Consider the following 20609-nt stretch of genomic DNA (forward strand, 5'->3'; position numbering starts at 1 on the left):
GTGCTTTAACCCGCTGCGCCACCAGGGAGGGCCAATTTCTTTTTTTTTTAACAGAGAAAAGGAAATCCCACCAACACTGTTCCCCACTCGCAGCCCTTGGTGCTGTAGTCCTGATGTCCCTGCACATCCCTACTGTACTTTAATTGAACCTTTCAATGCCAGCTTGGCTAAGAGAAGCTCTAACAGACAACCACAGCCTCAGTCAGCCAGGCCTGACCGCACCCAGGTAAGGGAGTTTAAGTGGTAAATTTTGCGAATAAAACCTGTTTTTATCTGCAGTGTTTCAAAAGCAAGTATGTGAAGCATTCACTTAGATTTGCTCTGGCATTGTCTTCTGTTCTTGATAAATGTCTGTTGTATGAATCAACGATTCTAAAGAACAGTGTGGTCAGCAAGAGTGTAGCTTTCTTCAAGTCTAGTCAAGGGTAGTTTTTGGTTTCCATTACATGAGAAAAGCTGGTCCTACAAGTCATGCTGTGCTAAAAATGATCCATATTTTCCAAATGTACTTTATTTTATTCTCAAATTCTCTTATTCAAGCAGAAGTTTATTTCTGTCCTTTAGATAAAGCTTTCAGGCTTGGTGTTATTATCCTAGGATCTCTGAATCAATGTTAAGAAATCTATAAACTTACTAAATTTGGTGCAAAAATCTATGCCTTATAATGTTTCTAAGGACATAGTCCATGAGATTCATCAGATGCCCCTAAGGTTTAAGTAGAGCTGATTAGACCATATCAGCTTTGGCAAAGCCTCATACCTATAGCAACTACATCCTAAAATTATAATGGTTTGCAGTTTTATTTAGCAAAGGGAATGCTCTTTAAGATGAAATCTTGAGCAGAACCCCAATATATCAATTAGCTGAAAGTAGACCTGTCCAAGTGGAAGAGGAAGGGTCCTTCCCTGAACACACCCTATCCTATCCCCATCCTTTACCATGGGCTCTGGGACATCTCATTCCAGTCACAGGATTCTGTATGAAAACTGCTGTGTTAGTGTGCTAACAGATCATTGAAACAGACTTCCCAAATATTGTTTTATATAGTGGGATAATGGAAATTTTGTTAATTCCTGAATATATTCTACTTGAAAAAATTAAATGCTGTAACTTTTTTTTTGTTCCCGATTCCATATTTGGTTCCTCTACATTCCTCCTATAAATGAGACCATTTGAGATTTTTCTTTTTTCTGGCTTATTTCACTGAGCATAATCCTTTACAGCTCCATCCATGTTGCTGCAAAGGGCATATGTTCATCCTTTCTGATTGCTGAGTAATATTCCATTGTGTTAATATACCACATGTTTTTGATCCAGTCATTAATTTTGGGGCATTTGGGTTGCTTCCATAGTTTACCTATTGTAATTTAAGTTTTTCTGCAATAAACAAAGGAGTGCAGCTGTCCTTTTTAATTAGTGTTTTGTGCCCTTAGGGTAGATTCCTAGGAGTAGAATTGCTGCAAAAAAAGTGAAAATCAAAATCACCAGGCAACTACAGAGCAGAGACATTCTATAGTGGGGGAGGAGGGAGAAGGATCTGGAGGAGAAAGATCACAAGGAACTATGTGATGGTGCGCAGGAGAACTGGTGGTGGGAATTTCATGGGGAAATCATATATTGCACACAAATGAAGGACGATGTTATAAATATACTTTTAAAAATTTTAAAAGTTGTCACATAGGACATAAAAAGTATATATGTGTAATTTTTACTAATGAAAAAAATTTAAATACCATATATCTTAGTGCTTGAGTTTCTTCATTTGTATAGTAAGAGATCTGGGCCCTTTCAGGCATAATTTTATTTTATGATATATAAACATCCATACTGTATTACTTGAGTGTAAGACTCTCAAGAAGTACATTTTTTATGGTTTCTCCAATTAACTAGAGCCCACTGTATCCATTCAGAGCAACTTTTTTTCCAGAGAAACTTCCTTTCAGATTTTCTTGATACACTATTCTGTACTGGTGGCAACTTTCCTGGATTATTCAACAACATTTGAACACAAAACTTTTCACTGTTTGTTCTGTTCTGTAATAGTAATTTTAAAAGCTAGTTCTTTTGATACCTTTAGGGTTTCTGCTCACTATTATATGCTCTTTAAAGTTTCCATTCATTAAATTTTCAATGTGAATAGATAGGCATGCAAATTAGAAGAGCTTTTTTTAAGTTGGATTGTGGTCCACAAAGAGGTCAGCGAGGTCAGACCTGGCTCCTTGATGATTGCCTGCATAACAGCAATCTCTGTATCAGCCATTCATTTTCTTGGAAAAACATTTAACATAATTTCTTCAAGGGAAACTACTGATTTTGTTAACTATCCTGACCCTGCTCACCTTTGAACCAATTTCTAGCTTTAACACACTCCTCAGTGAATGCCAAGAAAAAAAAGAGAAAAAGCAAAAATCTGTCCATTTTGTCCACAGGTTTTTCAGCCTGGCTCCATTCCCTTACACTAGTAAATAGGCCTTTTTTATTTATGTGGAAAAAGAAAGGATCTAAGTTGTGTATATGGGAAGAGTTGGTTTGCTTTTAACTGGGTCTCTCAAATCCATTGTAGAGGAACCTGCAGACTTACCAATGAAGGTAATTGTAAAGAAACATCTACGCATCATGTGACTAAGTCATGCCAAGCCCAATTTGTTTTGTGAAATATGTCAAAACATGGAAAATATAGTGGATAATGTAAAAAGCACCATGTGCTAATCATGCAGGAGTCCTGCATGTAAGTGTTTAATCCTATTACTTCACATTTCAAGAAATCTCCACTTTGACTTTCTTTCCTGTTCTGATATGAAATTGGAATAAGTAGTTCTTTATTTTATACTTTAATTACATATATGTATAACTATAAAGTAAGTATAATATAATTGGTGCATTTTTAATTTACATAAATAGCACCCTGCTAAATAGGATTGCTTTTTTGGCTTTTAATAGGATAATTGGGGGATTTAATTATCATGACAGTTCAGTCACCAGGCCTACTATATGGCATTTCATTACACAATTTGCCATGTTTTGTCATTCCCCTGTAATGATTTGCTCCACAGCATTATTATTTTACCCAAGTGCCAGGGTTTCTTGGCAGTTTATAACAAACCTCTAACTTCTCTAAAATTCCTACGCATTTGCTCTTTTGTGTAATACATGCATCTTTAACTTTATTAGAGTTTGCCAGTTGCCTTAGAGAAATTTTTACTAATTCATGTTCCCACCACCTTTGGAAAAGAATTTTTGTTTCCTGTATTCTCATTTAACTTTACAATCAGAATTTTAAATTATTTGTGAAGCTGATGGATATTAACTAGCGGCCACTGTGGTTTTAATAGGAAGTTCCTTTTTAATAATCAGGTTGTTTTCATACTTTGAAAAAGGAAACTTTCTCATGATAACAGTTTATTTGCTTATATTTATTTCTGTTTTCAAATTGTGTGTGTATTGAATGCATTTGGGGTTTGCTTCTGTGTTGTGTGGAATGTTGATCTAATGTTTTCCTATATGGAAAGCCATTTGTTGCAATACAGTTTATTTGCACATGGATTTTTTGTAACTCAAATCTGACTCCTTCCACATATTGGAGTCTGGGTCTGTGCTTTCTAGAATTTTCTGTTGATCTGGCTCTTAAACAATAATGCTATTCGGATTGTTATTTATATATACTAATTCTTTTGCTTCCTTGCACTTCATTATCACTTTTTTTTCTTAGTATCATGTGGTTTTTCTTAAACTTTTACTCCTCTACACAATAAACTAGCTTGTCAAGTGTAATACAGAATATCAATGCTATTTTTAATTTGATTGAAAGGACAAGGATTTTATAAGTCAAGAGAGAGATCACATCTTTATAATACTGAGTCATGATATATAAGTGCATTTGCCCACTCACATTTCTTTCATGTCCTTTGATAATATTTTATCAGTTTTTTTCACCCAGGTAGGTATTTTCATTTGTTGTTGATGATGATATTTTGATAATGCTTTTTCTTTATATCAGTTTTTATATTTTTATGTTGATCTTGTTTCAGCAAATCTTCTGAATTATCTACCATAAAGTATGTATTCACAATGACTAAGAACCCACATGAGTCACAGTTATAGTTCCAGAACCACAAGAACAATTAAAGCCTTCTCTCTTTAGGGAGATAGATAATAGCAAAGCAACCAAAAGTAGTAGGAATAATGACATTCAAATATTTTTTATCATAAACTACTGCAGCAAATACACTTTACATCAGTACTCAAAACCCGTATACATATGTACATATATAACTGAAGCGAAAGTTTCAAAAGACAGTACTTAATTTTCTTAACATACGGTATGTTGATATTCTCTTTTCTATTTCAAGTTCTAGTTGCCATGCCAGCTACATTAATTTCATAATCAATAAAAGGAATGAGATCTGCTGTTTAAAAATGCCACTTTAAAAGAACTTGAAAGTAACATGAGGGCAATGGAAAGTTATTGAAAGGTGAAGAAGAGTTATTGTGGTTGAAAAGAGGGTGGGAGTAGGAAAAAAAACACATCTTTAAGAAGTATGCAGAGGTAAAAACAAACTTTATGTGTCCAGAGAACAGTGGGAAACTGTATACAGTAGAAATATTAAGTGATTCTTGACTTGTCAGACTGCCAAGTTTGATCTGCACAGATTTAAAAGATATTTGCAGTGAGGAAACACTGCTGGTTTTTAAGCAGGTGTTTCATTTAGTTAGATCTGTGTTTGAAAACTTGAAAGCAATGTGGGAAATGAATCAGAATAGGAAATCTTCCAAAATATTATTTCCATTCTGAACTCCTTATTCCTGGGGTCAGTTCCCTATAATATCTTCTTGGATGCCTCACAATTGGTTCTTACCCAACATATCCTAAATAAAACTCATCATATTCTTTTCCCCTAAAGTTTCTCATTCCACTTCCCGCCACCCGCCCTGCCATATCTTCCCCCACCCCACCCCAGGATCTAATCGTCTTTCTCTATGCCTTTTTCTCTCTTATCTCCCACCCATAATCATTCACAGAATCTCATTTTATCCAAAACATCTCTCTTCATTTTCTGTGTTGAAAGACTTTTATTTCTCCCCCTTTGTCTCCTGATGAAGTCCAAACTTATGAAACTGTTTAAGTATCTTTTTAGACTGACTCTTGCATTCTTGCTTCAAACATCTTGATGTTCTTCCAGTTCCTGCAGCATGACATAACTACCTCCAGGCCTTCACAAATTATCTCACCACTGTCTGCACATGTATAATTCTTCTCCAGTCTTGAAAGTTCACTACCTCCAGAAATCCATCTCTGACCCTCACCGGCCAAAAGTTTTATGCTCCTAATATGTGCTCTCAGTGACATCCTGTATGTCCTCTATCGAACTAGGTGCATTTGTTGTATTTCATTCAATTTTTTAGTCATTGGACTACAGGCTCTAAAAGGATAAACTAGCTTCTGCACTGCTTACTTGTTTTGTGTTTTGTTCCCAGCATCATGCACAGTGTGTGACATACAATAGTTAAATATTACATTTTTAGTATCCTTTTCTCTGAAAGACAAACAGAAAATAAGCCATGGAAGCTTTTAAGCAGGTATCTCAGAAATTTAGAACTGTGTTAAAGGGACTTTTGGAAGCCATGCTAAAAGTTAGGCAAAGGAGAAAATATTCCAAAATCTAGAAAGATAAAAAGAACGAAAAGGACAAGTCTAGTAAAGTTGTAATTGTAATCACAGAAGGAAAGGAAAGAAGGCTGGGGCAGGACTAGTACTTAAGGAAATAGAGACAATAATTCAGCAACATCAAGTCACCCACCCAAGAAGGATGAATCTCAAGTAAAAACATTCAAAGCATAAAACATAAAAACCATACCTATGTATATTATAGTAAAATTTCAGAAAACCAAACAATGGAAATTAGGAGACAGTAGAACAAATCTTCAGTATTTTAATATGTTAAAATAACTACTAACCTGAATTTTAATAACTAGTAAAATTTTCTTTAAATGGTGAAGGTGAAAGAAAGACTTTTTCAAAGAAACAAAACAGAAAATTCAACCCATAATGAGGAAATTCTTACAGAAATACTTAAGAAAAGCGAACTGATGCTAGAAAGATACACAAAAATGTAGAAAGACATGAAGAAAAATGCAGAGTCAAAATGTAGGTGAACATAAATGAATACTCACTATTTACAATATCACTACTTATTACTTACTGTTATTGTTTCATAGTATATTAAATTATGTAGAATTTAAATATATAGCAACTGTATTCATTTCATGTGCCTTCTATAATGAAATACCACAATCTGGGCTTAATTTGTTCTCACAGAGTTCAGGTGACTAAAATTCTGAATTCAGGGTGTCAGAACACTGTCTCTGAAGGCCCGGGGGAACTAGCCTCCCTTGCCTTTCTCCCTGTGGCAAATGCAGGCACTCTGTGGAGCTGCATTCTCTGCAATTTCTGCCTCCATCTTGATGTGGACTTTGGTCCTGTGTATCAGTCTCCAAGTGTCCCTCCTCTTCTAAGAACCCATCCTGAACTAGTATGACATCTTCACTCGATGCCATCCATTTCCACATAAGGTCGCATTCACAGGTTCAGGGACTGAGACGTCAGCATATCTTTTGGGGGGTACAGTCCCAATAGTACAAAAGTTGGGAGAGGTTCAAAGGAGTTAAAATTCTGTACTTTGCCTAGTAAGCTGTAAAACTAATAATTTTATGTTAGAACTTAATGACTCGAGGATGTGTATCATAATAAAGATAGATTGAAAGAATAGTATGGGAATGTCGTGTTTATGACATGACATAGGTTATATTTTCACTATCATTCAGCTAAAAATATATTCTAGTTTTCATTGTGATATCCTCTTTATACGTGGGTTATTTGGGGGAGAATAAATGTTGTTTATTTTAGGAATGCAAGATTGGTTTGAGCTTCAGCAATTAATCAAGAAAAAATATTAGTATAACCTAGAAAAAAAACTTGATAAAATTCAATGCCCCAAAGTGAACATACTTTAGGACATTATATTAGAAAGAATCTCCTTTTTTTTTTTTAAAGATTTATTTATTTGTGCATACAGAACTGGGGTACAGGCCAGAGGCTCAGGGGCGGTGAGAGGCTTCATCAGAGACAGAGTGGGGAACAGAACAGGTAGATCAACGAAGTCCACTGCTGAGGGGAGCAGCGGGTGGGCCAGGAGAGGTCTGCCACGCCATGTGGTCACCTCCGGGGCAGGCGGGGATCGAACACATGTGGCTTTAGATTCTCAGTGCTGTACTTTAACCCACTGCGCCACCAGGGAGGGCCAGAAAGAATCTCCTTAATCTGACAAACAGTATCCAGCTACCTAGGACCCTGAACTGAAATAGGGAATTGGAAATAAATGGTCAAAATGAATGTTTAAGATTAGAAGTGATCTAGGTCTTCATTTAGAAGTTTGGTCATATTTTTGTAACTAGAAATAAACCATCAGAAACCTAACTCTTGTTTATATCGGTTAGCCTAGGCTCACCTTGATCTCACTTGTACTCACATTTTCTAAGAACCTATCATCAATGTTAGGGTGTGGACTTACTGTAGTTGGTCACTTCCAGTTAGTCATTTCCAGGAACATCTCTGGAACAGATAGCTAATCACTTCCTCTAAAACATTGTTCCTTAGACACAAGAACCATGGTCCAGGAACACCTAGACACACTTTTACCAAGAGTAAAGACTTTTCTCACTCTCTGCTGCAGCTTGGTGGGACCCTGTGTCTACCATGCATATATGGAAGGTGTGAGGAAATGATGTTGGTGATATCTGGATCATGCTGTGGGGTGGTGTGTGCCCCATTCCTTCCCTGAGCCATGGTGGCAGTGTAGGAGAGCCATCTCTCCACAGAGTGGGCCACGTGTTCAGGATGGAGAATCCCCTTTAAGGCTATGAGCTAGCGCATCTCCAGACTGATCCCTGTTAAGTAAGAGAGATGATCTTGAGTCAGCAGCTGTTCAGTTGTGTCTGAACCAGATGGCCTGCAGCATCACATCATTTAGTATCTTTTAATGGACTGCTGTTAAAAAGACAACAAAATCACAGCCAGGAAGAACATCTTTAAGAATTGGTACAGTTGAACACAGAATGAAGACTAGACAGAGAAGTCACCGTTCTTTGCCTTTATATTTTGTGGTTGTTGATGCATTGATTCTCCCAGGCATCACTCCTTACTTTCTAATGGCTTGATGATATAAACACAGACAAGTATGGAACAATATTAATGACTGAATCTTGGTGATACAGGTAGACAGATTTGGATCTATTATTATTCTATCAGACTTTCTGTATGCTTGAAATTTTTCTCCATGAAAATCTGAAAGACAGGAAAGTCATTTTTGATGGAATGGGGTAGCACATGGACCTCTCAGGGTGCAGAGGCCAGGTACCCAGCACAGCTGCTGATGTGGCTGTCACGAAGGCTGCAGAGCCTCAGGACAAAGCACACTGGTGTGCATGGTATTGCATGACTGTCCTGCACCTGAAGAAGATGCACTTTGTTCTTGCAGAGATTAGTTGCCAGACTGTGGACACCTTTGTCAGTTTTCTTCTGTCTCTCAAGTAAAATGTGGAAATGAGCCTGAAGAGAGTGTTTCCACAGGCATTGTTTTAAGCTGAAGGTTTGCGACACTCTGTATTCATCATCTGTGATCCACACTGCACCCTTCACTGGGGTTCATTTTAATTGTGGGCTCTGTAGCTGCCACTTTCTTCCCTGAGGGTGTTTTTCTAGTAGTAATAATAATAGTAATGCTCCTTTATCCTGAGGGCTGCAGAGTCACACTATAAAATCCATTTATTAGAAAATAATGAAACTAGAACACAAGTGATATTGTGCAGGAGTGAAACATTCAAAATCTCATTAGCATGAGCTTCTTATTAAAATCACATATATGGAATTTCACTTTAATCAGACTGTGGACATTTTTTCACCACAGCTCAACAGGCCTGACTTGCCTGAGATCGAAGTATTTTTTTCCCTTAAAAATCCTTTTTTCCTTTACCAGTCCTTACTGGTAACAAAGAAAAACACACAAATTTGGCACAAATTTTCTTTCTGTATCCTTCATGTAAGGATTTGTTCTATTTATTGATATTTAAATTTTCATTGTATTGTTTAAATTTATCAGATTAAGAATTTTCAATGTTGAAAGTGACACCTCTATGGGTAGATTTTAATTTAATATTATGTTTATACATTCACATAGATGACAGAATTATTCAGTAATGTAGCTATTAGAAATTGTAGTTATTGGTATGTAGAAAATTTTAAACAAAGAAGTCTGTTTATCCTCTTATAATCAGACTGAATAGAAAAATAATTGTTTCAAATAATATTGCTAAAAGACAAGGATTTCTGTCTAATTTTTTGTTATCACATAGTATCATCAGAATTTAATAGCTTTTCTATAAAAGGAAAATTGTATTACAGCACATATTCAATGGCAATTAATATATTCTGTTACTTATTTCCAGAAAATTTAGAGTTAATATCACCATATTGAGCATGACATTTTTACAAAAGAATAGACAGTGAGAACCATTGATGTGTCTCTTCTTACAGTTGGAATAAAGGTTTCTTTAATGACCATACAAAGAATTCCTAGTGACAAAACAATTGGGTAACTTAATGACTAGCTCTTTTATTTCAAAATATTTTAACTTTACAATGCAGAGTATATTAATTTAATTGTCCTTCAGTTATGAAAGATTATATTCTCATTTATGGAAATGTGTGTCACTAATGGTTCATTTCTTCACACAAGAAGTACCATGTCAGAAAATCATATATTCAGACTAAAGTGACTAGGTGCTAAATGTTTCAGGTTCAAATAACTCATAAAATCGCCATCGCCCACAGAATTGAAATAAACATCATTACTACTGATAATCCTGTCATTAAATTTTGAGAAATTATAGACAGGAATTTTCTATGACTGCTTTTCATCCTAAGGTACAGAACTTTGCCAAAGGACAAGCTTTCACAGTGCATTGCACAACCTTCATCTTCAAGCTAGTGTGCCTGAAAGAACATACATAAAATATTTACAAGGTATGTTTCATGCCAACACATTGCTCCAGAGGTGATGAGCTGAGTTCTTTTTCTCTCTAAGTCACTGTCTTCAGAAAGGAGAACATCTCAGAAGCCTATTTATATGCTAGGTCTTTAACTCACTATTTAGAATGTTTACTCTGATGTGCCAAGTAGCATCTTGACTCACTAGGTTCAGAAACCTATTACTGATGAAGAAAACCACTGCACTAAGAAAACACCAGGAATCTTTGTTAATCTTCCTTCAGGTCACATTTTTACAACCAGCTTCTGGATAATCATTTCTTATTAATTAAACACTAGGAACTTAGCTTGATCATTCTTACAGAGAAAAGGGTTAGGCAGGATGGAGGAGTTTGCCCAGAGTTAGTTATTTTTTTCTCTCTTTCTTTTTTTTCCAGAGAAGCTTATTGTTGTCTATGCCTAGAATATTATTTTGCTTGTTTGTCATCTCTGAGCTAGAACTAATTTGGACTTGGGATCATTCCACTCACCTCTATTTTGGTTTGATATATTGGTTTTCTATGTAAAAGCTGAATTTAACAAGTGGCTGTCAATCCTGCATTAAGCATATGGCTATAAGGAAGGTCACCCTCTTTTGTCACCAGAATAGAGTTGGCAAAAATGGCAGGTGTTCAGCATCTGTTTCTGTGCACACCTCCTCATACCCATCCCCTTAGGAAGCCTGATTCCTGTGCCTCCTTCCATTCCTCTCTTCACCATCTGGAAGAGGAGGAAGCATCTGAGGAATTTTACAGATGGACAAATTATTCTGCAACTTCAATTTAAAAAATATATATGTATGTATATATATATATACATATATATATATATGTATATATATATCTATTTCACCTTCCAGATATATATTTCTTCTCTCAAAGTTTTGATGAGTTATTTCTTAAAATCTTGTCTTTTTAAAACGATTCCTTGAAAAGTTGGTCTTAAAAACCAAATAATACTTTTCAAGTGGCTTTTAAAGCTCTTGGTTCAAATTACCATTAAATATTATCCTTAAACCTTAGATTTCTTCTTCATGAAAGATAATCCTTTTGTTATTTATTCTAGGATTTGCTTAGATGGAGAAGATCAACGTTGAGAATATTGGACTGAATTCCTAACCCATTATCCTAATCTTTTGTGTGTGTGTGTGTGTGTGTTTACAGGGACCAAGAAGAAAAGGACAACTGAGTTACAAAAACAATAGTCAGTCAGCTCAACCTTTAATGGTGAGTACCACCTTTACTTTCTCTTCAGAAAAATAATGACCAATTTGCAAATATAGCTTTAAGAACCATCAAAGTATGTTTTGTTCTCATATACCCTATAGTCACTAATTTTGTTACACATATGTGTGGCTTTTCAGCCATAAGTTTTTGTCTTCCCTGTTGTTTATTTTTTAGAATGGGACATGGAAATATCCCTCGTCCTTTCCTTGATGATAGACAAGTAAGAGAGAAAGAAATCCCAAGTCATGTCCATACGCAAAAAGTAACTGCAACTAACTTTGCCAATACATTCTGATTCCTGTGAGCAGCATTAACAGTATATCAAAAAGTGATTCTGACTGGAGTCTGCAGATGTTCTATCATTGTGTATCTTCCCTGATGGTGGAGATTAGAAATTCTGACCTCTGCTGTCCAGCTGAAGAATAGACTCTGCCTTTAAACAGTGACTTGCCAATTGCCTCATCCAGCCTGTGTTGATACAAACATCTCAGTAATTGAGGAAATCTCCGTGGCTTTCTCTTTATAAGAGCTAATCACACCATGCTAGGTTGCTCAGGGACTCTTTGTGGTTGGCGTCCTCCTCTACCTGACTTACTTTTGCTTCCCAAGTCCCTAAACTGTCCATTTATATATTTTCTTGCTCTTCTCCTGACTAAACCCTAGCTTCATTCCTTGGTTAAAGACTAAAACTACAGTTCATCCAACCCCTAACTTGTTAGTATTCTGGCCTCGGCATTCAGAAATGACTTAATTTTACTTTTCCACCCAGCCTGCTGACCGCTCCTCATTCCCCCAGTCACCCACATCTGTGAACCAACCTTTTGGGTTTTCTGTAATTGCTCAGCTGCCCAATTTCTTTCAGCTTATCTCTCCTTAGATTTTCCCTAATCATCATCATCTACTTTTCTGAAGGTCACCTTCTCTTTTTCAAGTCCAGCTTCCTAAAGATGTGAGGCCCACCATCTCCCTATTTTTTCTGAGGAGCTTTATAGACAGCTCATATAGGAACATGGGAACATAAAGGGATTCATCCCAGTCACCTCATTTTAAGATCAGAGGAACTAAATCTGTACCAAGTTCTACAAATTTACCTGGTGATCAACCACAGACCCCAAAGCTAAATCAGCCCTTGGAACTGCCAAGAGCTTGAGAGGCCAGCCTTGGCCCCCAGGAAAATAATTCATGTTCCCACACTTCTTAGACTTCTGTGGACCCACTGAACCTGGAGGTTGTGGAAAAGCAAAGAACACAGTCTGAAATCTGCCACACACATTAGCAGCCAGCACTTCCACAAGTCAATTCCCTTTATTCCTTACAGGCAGAGGGAATTAGCCTGAATCCCAAATCTGCATTAGTTGGCACATAACCACATATGAGCTGGCACATTATTATACAGTTAAACAAGATTTTTTTGTTAGAAAAAAAAATTGTTCTGAGTCTTCTCATTGTTTAATGAGTAACATGATTTTGGAACAGGTTTTTAGCTTCTGCTGTTCTTCCTCAGTTATTTTGCTTAATTGCTATAGTCACAAATTTGTTCAATAATCCTCTCTGGGGAAGACTCATGAGTAGGTGTGATTTGTTGGTTTGCTTTTACCTACCCTGTTTTGAAAAATTCTAGTCCTCTGAAGGTTGTCTTCTTTCCTGATAGACAAATACAACTTTTTTGAGGAAGTGAGTTCTCTATTGCAGTCAGCTCTGAGCCTGGCACGTCTGCTAATAGATTCTTGTTCAGGGACAAAGTCTTCATTCAGTTCTCATTGATATTCGTGGCCATTCCTTGAGACTTGTTACAGTACACACTTGTATAGCATTCCATGATTTTCAGATTGCCTTGTTTGAGCCAGCTAGGTGGGCTGATAGTTTATCTCCATTTTATGGTTGAAGAAACTTTAGCTCAATGAGATGTAATGGCTTACCCAAAGGCATGTAGATAGTAAGACTCAGAGCTAAGATGAGAATCCCTGGTGTGAAGTCAAAGCTCTTCCACACCACTATGCTAATCAAACACTGAGATCATCCTTGTCTTATATTGCTCCTCAAACATGTCAGAAAGGAAAAAGTATCAATAACTAGGACTAGAAAAGATACTTTTATTCACCACCACTGACAAAAAAGGTGTTGGTTATGTGAGAAGACTAAGACTGCTCTATCTAGCAATAAAGAATCAGGTTCTATTTCCAAAATCGTTAATTTAACAAAGTGCCAATTATTGGCTCAAACATGGCAAATTAAAGCTCAGTCTCAGGTGTCTTTGACTGCTAATCACATTTCTATGCTACAACTAATTAAAACCATGCAGCTGTACCTAGAGTCACAGCTCTCAGATGTTCCTTTCCCCAGTAACTTGGCAGGAGTGTGTGGGAATTCTATTGGGTGTCTGTGAACCAGAGAGGTGGGTTCTGCCACAGATTGCCTCCAGAATAGAACTTTCCACAAATTTGAGAACTCTAGAAGGGCAGATCACTTCCCTGTGCCTGCCAGCTGCCACATGAACTACTGGAGTTGCTCAGAGACTCAGAGGAACCTAGGGTGGGGCCGGAAAGGAGAAGGAACAGAAATGGAACTTGGCCCCTGTCAATAGCACTGTCCTCAAGGACCTAGGGATAAAGACCCAGGCTGCCAACATGGGATATTAACTTTAGGACCATCTATCCCCTAGATGAAATGTTAGGTAAACAAGGATAAACTAATAGCTGACAGGGAAAATTTCTCATACCCAGGAGCACTAGTGTGTAGGATACTCTGCTGTCCTGATCTCGTACTGTTCTGCAAGGTCTGAATTGGGGTGTCCTTCCAGCCTTGAGGCCCTGACAAGAATCCTCTATATTAGTTCTTTCTTCTAGGGCTAATTTTTGTGAGTAATAGTCAATATTTAACTGCCTGAAAAGAGGAGCTAATATTTTATATTCTCTAACATGAAAGAATTTCGAATGTTTAATGGTTAAACATTCTGGTGTCAGCGTTTTCTGCCTAAATGTTGTTTATTCTTCCCACCTCCTTACCTTTCTGAGTCCTCCAAGTGAGCTATATCCAAAATTCTCTGGTGAGTTGAAGTTTCATGAATATTTGCTTCCCACGAACTACTTTCTTCAAAGTTTGTCTGTCACCACATCCCGGAGGGTGACGGTTAGGAAGGATGGAGCTGTGGAAAGAACTGTGAACCTGTGATCTGGATGCCTGACCCTGCTGGCTCAGAGAGGGCCACAGCAAAAAAAACCACAAAAAAAAAAAAAAAAAAAAAAAAAAAAAAACACCTGCTGCAAGCATGAATGTGCCAGCCCCACTCCCACACAGAGGGACAGAGAGGACATCTCAGGTGGGATGGCCCCTGCCAGGACCCTAGAGAGGACACAAGTCAGTTGCACACAGAAAAAGCAGCTTTTCCAGTGACATGTTCATGTATGTTACTTGATCTATTTTAAACCTAGAGGATATCTTAGATATTAATGGAAAAGATAATTTTGTACTAAAGGGTGAGAATATGTAGAAATGGATCATTAAGCTGTTTACCCCAGGATTATTTGTATCTTCATATTTTTCACCCCTCCTGTGACTGTCCTCCATCCATGGTTATGTTCAAGATCTGCTACGTCCAGTTCTGAATTTCAGATTCCTAGGAAGAGACGGCTGTGGCATCTCTACTTTGATTGCTGTCATGGTTCAGTACTGACAATGTGTATTGTATTTCACAAAAATTCCCCCATTTTGGTTGTTTTGTGCAGGTCAGCCACACATCTAGAGAGCACAAGGATGACTAAAGTGGCACAGCCGGCCCATGGATACAGCAGAGGAAGCTGCGGCAAGCAAGAACATGGTTTCTTCTAGAAAAGAGAATCATAAGGACTTTAATGTAACCATTTCTTAAAGGAGTCGTGAAAAAGAAGACAAGTGAAAACACTTATTTTCTAGGTTGCCAAGAAGAAAAGCATTGGTGAAAAGCAAAGCCACCATTCTTCTTTCTTCACATAAAGTTCCCAATCACTAATGTCAGTTTTGTCGGCCCCACTGGAAGGTCTAGAGCTCCTGTCATAGTGGCAGATGCATTTTTCCAAAACCTTGTGCTTCAGAAATTCTGAAGATAGAGATCTGATTCTTTACGCTTGGAATCTGTCTCCTTAAAGTATGGGCTAATTTAGCTTCCTCGAAAATGGAAGTGATAATAAGTGAGGTTTCTATGGAGTAACTAGTTGGAAGTTTTAAAAACTACCTACAGGTACCTATTCCACCAAAATAGTCTCTTTGTCCAGCTTGTGATACTACGTCCCATGGACCGGAAATGCAAAGGGATAAGGATCTTTTAATTAAATCATGTGATGGAACTACCCTTTCAAAAGCCATTCTCCCTTCTTTTTATTTAGTGGTCTTATCAAGAGATTTAAAAAAAAAAATGAAGAGCTCTCTTGCACTCTTAAATATTGACCTGTCCGCTGTTAGAATGTCTGTTTGCTTCAGTTTCTGAAAACAAAACCTGTATATACCTGTGGCTCTGCTTAATTTAAACTGATCTATTGTATTCATATAGCACACGCAGGAAGATGGGGCATGTGCAGCCTTGGAATGTGAAGAGGAGTAAGAAAGGTGAGGACATTCTCCTAACTTGTTTAGAAAAATAAAAGTCAAATAACTCAACAATCCACCAGTGGAGACCATTGAGTTTGTTTTACTACATCGAAACACCTAGAGCTAAACTTACTCTAATTTTAAGGTCACATTCCTAGGGATTCAAGCATATACTGTACTCCCCTGCAGCTCTAGTCACAGGAGCCAAAAGGTGGTGGCCACCATGTCATCGAGAGGTGAATAGATTTTTAAAATGTGGTGTACATTTGCAACAGCACTTTCTATTAAAAATGAAATTCTAATAGATGCTACAGCATGAATGAAATTTGGAAACATTGTTATGCTTAGTGGACTAAACCATACAGAAAAAGGACATGTACTCTAAGATTCCATTGATCTAGGTAGGAGAATAAGTCAACTCATAGAAATGGATAATACGAGTTTTCTAGGGACCAGGGAAAGGTAGGGATGAGAAGTTGCTGTTAACAAGTTGTGGGTATACAAGGCTCTTTTCAAGTTAGACAGGAGCAGGATACTTGATGGCAATAGGTCCACATGACAAGATAAGACCAGGAATGCCCGGGGGCTGGCATCCCAGGGGCTGATGGATGGAAAGCTTGGTTAGTCAGATTGGCGCCATGGGCTGCGGTGGGAGTGCATCAGCAGACTCACCCTCCCTAAAGCCCTAAGGGTAGACTTCAGTTTGACTCACCTTTCTTTGTCAATGAAAAGGGCAGGATCTTGCTCTTAGCAGCATCCTGTGTCCAGCATTCTGCATCCAGCAGCCTGCAGCCTACAGCCTACAGCCTGCTCCATGACTCCTGTTTCTTTATTCCTGTGGTGTTGCTGACACAACAAGTATAGAATCTTGTTTCAGGATAATGAAAAAGTTCTAGAAATGGATAGTGATGCTGGTGCACAATATTGTGATTGTATTTAATGTCACTCAATTGTGTCTTTAAAAAGAGTTAAAATGGGACCCTGGCTGGTGGTGCAGTAGGTTAATCTGCAGCATTGCAAGCTGGCAGTAGCTGCCTCAGTGCGAGTTTGATCCTCTGGCCCAGAGGTGACCCACATGGCACAGCAGACCTCTCCTGACCAGCCCGCTGCTCCCCCCAGTGTATCTTATCAATCTGCCTGCTCTGCTCCCCACTCTGTCGCCAGAGAAGCCTCTCACTGACTCTGGCCTGTATCCCAGTTCTGTATGAATAAATAAATAATTTTTTTAAGAGTTAAAATGGTAAAAAAAAAAAAAAACCTCTAGTAAAATGTAATTAGTAGTTCATTTCTCAGCCTGAAGCATCTGAAAAGACATCCATTTTCTGACAAAATAATTTGTCATGTACTTTCGGTTTGATGTAAAGAGCAGATTACCTCATGACGATGGCCGAGCGCGCAGGCAGACAGCCCTCCCCCTGAAGCTACAGCCAGAGAAAACTTAAAAGCAAACGTGACTCCAGTGCCCATCACGCCGGGAAGACAGGGTGTCCCAGGAGAACGTGTCTAAAGGTTGGTGGCTAGGCACTTGATGGGGGGGGAAGGTGAAGATACCTATCAGCACCCCAGAGTGCTAGACAAACAGTAAGGACCCCTCACCTTGCCCCCATGATAGAAACAGCAGTCACACGGAATCAGCGGCCTGAAGAGTTTCCAGTCTCCAGGCTGCACCGAGGCATTGTTTCCTCATTCTTGGGACTCTTAACACCTAGACTTGTGTATTTTCGGAAATCTTTCATAGCACCTTAAGGAACTTGGAATTAATAGGCATGATCTTTGAGTCACATATTGGCTAAATTGCATGACCTGTGCTGCCTGTTTCTTGGTTACTATAGAAACTGTAGTAGCCGGTGTTGTGAGGAGGCTGTGATGCTGCGTGAGTGTATATGATGGACGTGAACTTATTTTATGGCTTATAATTTTTTCCATCAGTCTCCATTTGTGATTACCGTGTTCCCACCGGGGCTATCACACCCACCAAAGTGCTCTGATTGCTAGCGGGGAAGTAATCTCACCTGTATCAGACCCGCCCCCACTCCAGCCTTCTGCTTGCTTCCCTCCCTCCAAGATTGGTAACAGAAACAGAGAAGTGGCATGTGAGGTTCAGATGTTTCCAATTATCCTCTTCAGGGCGCAGGCAGAGTTTTCTTAAACCCAAAGCATGTTTCAACTCAAATAGTTCTCCTTGTATTTGAAGACTGTGTAGTTTCAGCTACAAGTATCTGATTCATGGACACTTTATCAATAACTTAATATCTCCTCTGAGCTCCTCCACACAATCGTTTCCTCCCTGGGTGGTCAAAACGATGGTTACCTTTAAGTACAGCTGACTATTGTGAAGCACACTCTCAGAAAGAATATAACCTTTTGTCCTTACCAAGAAAAGCAGTAAGCGCAGTGCTGGGATTTGCAGAGGATTCCTTGTTGGTGACATCACTGCCTCAGTCTGCAGCTGCCTCAGCTCTCTGCTCAGAGACCAGCACACAGGTGGGGAGTTAGACCCACCTCTGCTGCTATCAGTCATTAACAGCCTAAATGTTAATTCTCAAACATTACCGTTCCGGGGGATTAAGCAAAAGAATGTGGTTGGAGTGTTTTATTTTCCTTAGTTCTGTGAATGAAAGCTCTGTGGTTGATCTTTCAGGCTTAGGCAGCCTGAGAGAGCAGGGAGCTCTATCTGCTCTGAGGGCCCTGATATTTACCACTTGCCATAGTCCTGTGCAAGTTAACAGCAGCGCTCTGCTTATTATAACTTTATAGGAATTGTGAGGATTGTTTCATAAAATATTTGAGAAATGAACATTGTTACTTCGTGTTGAGTTAAATCATTTAACTACAAATGATTTAAGTCCATGAATTACAGAAAAGCCAAGACTTTTTTTTTTTTAAAGATTTTTTTTATGCTTCAAAACTAGGGTACAGGCCAGAGTTGTGGTGGGTGAGAGGATTCACCAGAGACAAAGTGGGGAGCAGAATGGGCAGATCTACTGAAATACACTGCTGTGGGAAGCAATGGGAGAGACAGGAGAGGTCTGCAGCACCATGTGGGTCATCTCCCTGGCAGGGGATCGAACTTGTGCTGCAGTGGCTTCGCAGAGCTTCATAATGTGGTGCTTTAACCCATTGCACCACCAGGGAGAGCCCAAGCCAAGACTTTTTATATCACTGAAAGTGCCCCTGAATAGGTGAACATGTTAAGTCACACCTCTGCACTCCTTAGCATGCTCCAGTGTGCTCGTGGGCTCTCTCGCTCTCTCGCTGTCTCTGTCATTCTCGCTGTGGCTGTCGCTCTCTGCTCTCTCACAGACACAAGCACACACACATTTTATGATTTTGGCAGGAACAGTAAAAGAAAGGATTAAAGAATAAACATTGTTCTGATGATGAAGTGTTTTTGGTTAATTGCCAATGAGCTTTGAAGAGAAATCCAATTTTTCAGATTGGTATCAGGGCCAGAAAACTTTCAGAGGTAAACTCCTACCATTCTTGGCACCCAATCCAAGTCCCTAGAATCTAACCATCTGAGTAAGCTATAAATATGTGGCAACAATATGACTTTGTGTTTAAGATAATGTAAATGGTGACTGCTCAATCTTTATGTCGATGAAAATACTGTCTTGAACGATTTCTAGTGTGTTCGTATTCATTGGAATCCATTATAAGACAAACAAGATACCAGTAGGAATTTTGTTTTATTTTTAAAGTTTTACTTTTCTTATACTGTGCTTTTCTTGGGCTAAAGATAGTTTTAGTTTGTTGAATGCCATGAAATGATCAGTCTGTTACTTATATTTTACAGCAATGTGAGAAAAGGTAAGCGTTTTGAAATTGTTTGGAAACAATGGTGTCTGTTTTGATTCAATTGTGCATGTGTCTGTATGATACTGAGACAGTGGCGAAAATTTTCCTTTAATAAGAGGGCCACATGATCACCAGGTAGCCACATTTTGCCTTAATATCAACAGATTATAAAGGTGAGTGATAATACTCTTATCTACCTTCTACCTACCTCATGCACTGTTTTATATTACTGAACTAACAATCAATTTGAGTTCATATTTAGAAGGAGAAACATACTTTTGTGGTGGTGGTAGTTTCTTCTGTTGTACAAAAGTTTTTCATTATGTAGTCCCACTAATTTAATTTTTCTTTTATTTCTCGTGTTAATGGGGTGAGATCCCCAAAGACATCTCTAAGGCCAATGTCAAAGAGCATATGACCTGTTATCGCCTATGCATTTTATGATTTGGAATCTGATCTTGAAAGTCTTCTGCTTTGAATTAATTTTGTGTCTGGAGTTGGTGGTCTAGTTCATTCTTATGTTTGTGCATAAGTTTTCCTACCACATTAATTGAAGAAACACGTTTCCCTCATTGTTTGTTCTTGGCTTCTTTCTCACATGCTAATTCTCCATATACTGTGTGGGTTTAGTTCTGGGGTTTCAATTCTGTTCCATTGATCTGTGTGCCTGTTTATGCCAATAGCATGCTGTTCTGGTTACTGTTGCTGAGGTCAGTTTGAAGTCAGGGAATGTAAAACCTCCATTTTTGCCCTTTTATTCAGAATTGTTTGGTTATTCAAGGCCTACAGTTCCAAGTAAATTTCATAATGTTGTTGTTCTATTTCTATGACAGATGCTATTGGGATTTTGATAGGGGTTTTGTACTGAATCTTCATATTGGTTTAGGTAATATGATTGTGGCCTTGTTCTAAAACCTTCACTGCGAGCAATCACAAAAAAA

The 20609-nt window shown here is 38.3% G+C and overlaps 1 protein-coding gene across 1 annotated transcript in view; it reads left to right on the forward strand.

The window, feature by feature from the left end:
* The window catches only part of LMNTD1 (lamin tail domain containing 1), a 36663-nt gene extending 20780 nt beyond the window's left edge, over positions 1-15883 (forward strand). The window contains exons 5-6 of the mRNA XM_012732794.1: positions 55-226; positions 15833-15883. Of these exons, the coding sequence (XP_012588248.1) occupies positions 55-226; positions 15833-15883 (223 nt within the window). The remainder of the gene's footprint in view (positions 1-54; positions 227-15832) is intronic.
* The last annotated feature ends 4726 nt before the right edge of the window (positions 15884-20609 follow it).

The sequence above is a fragment of the Condylura cristata genome, unplaced genomic scaffold (assembly GCF_000260355.1).
Source record: "Condylura cristata isolate star-nosed mole 26May11 unplaced genomic scaffold, ConCri1.0 scaffold00036, whole genome shotgun sequence".
Lineage (NCBI taxonomy): Eukaryota > Metazoa > Chordata > Mammalia > Eulipotyphla > Talpidae > Condylura > Condylura cristata.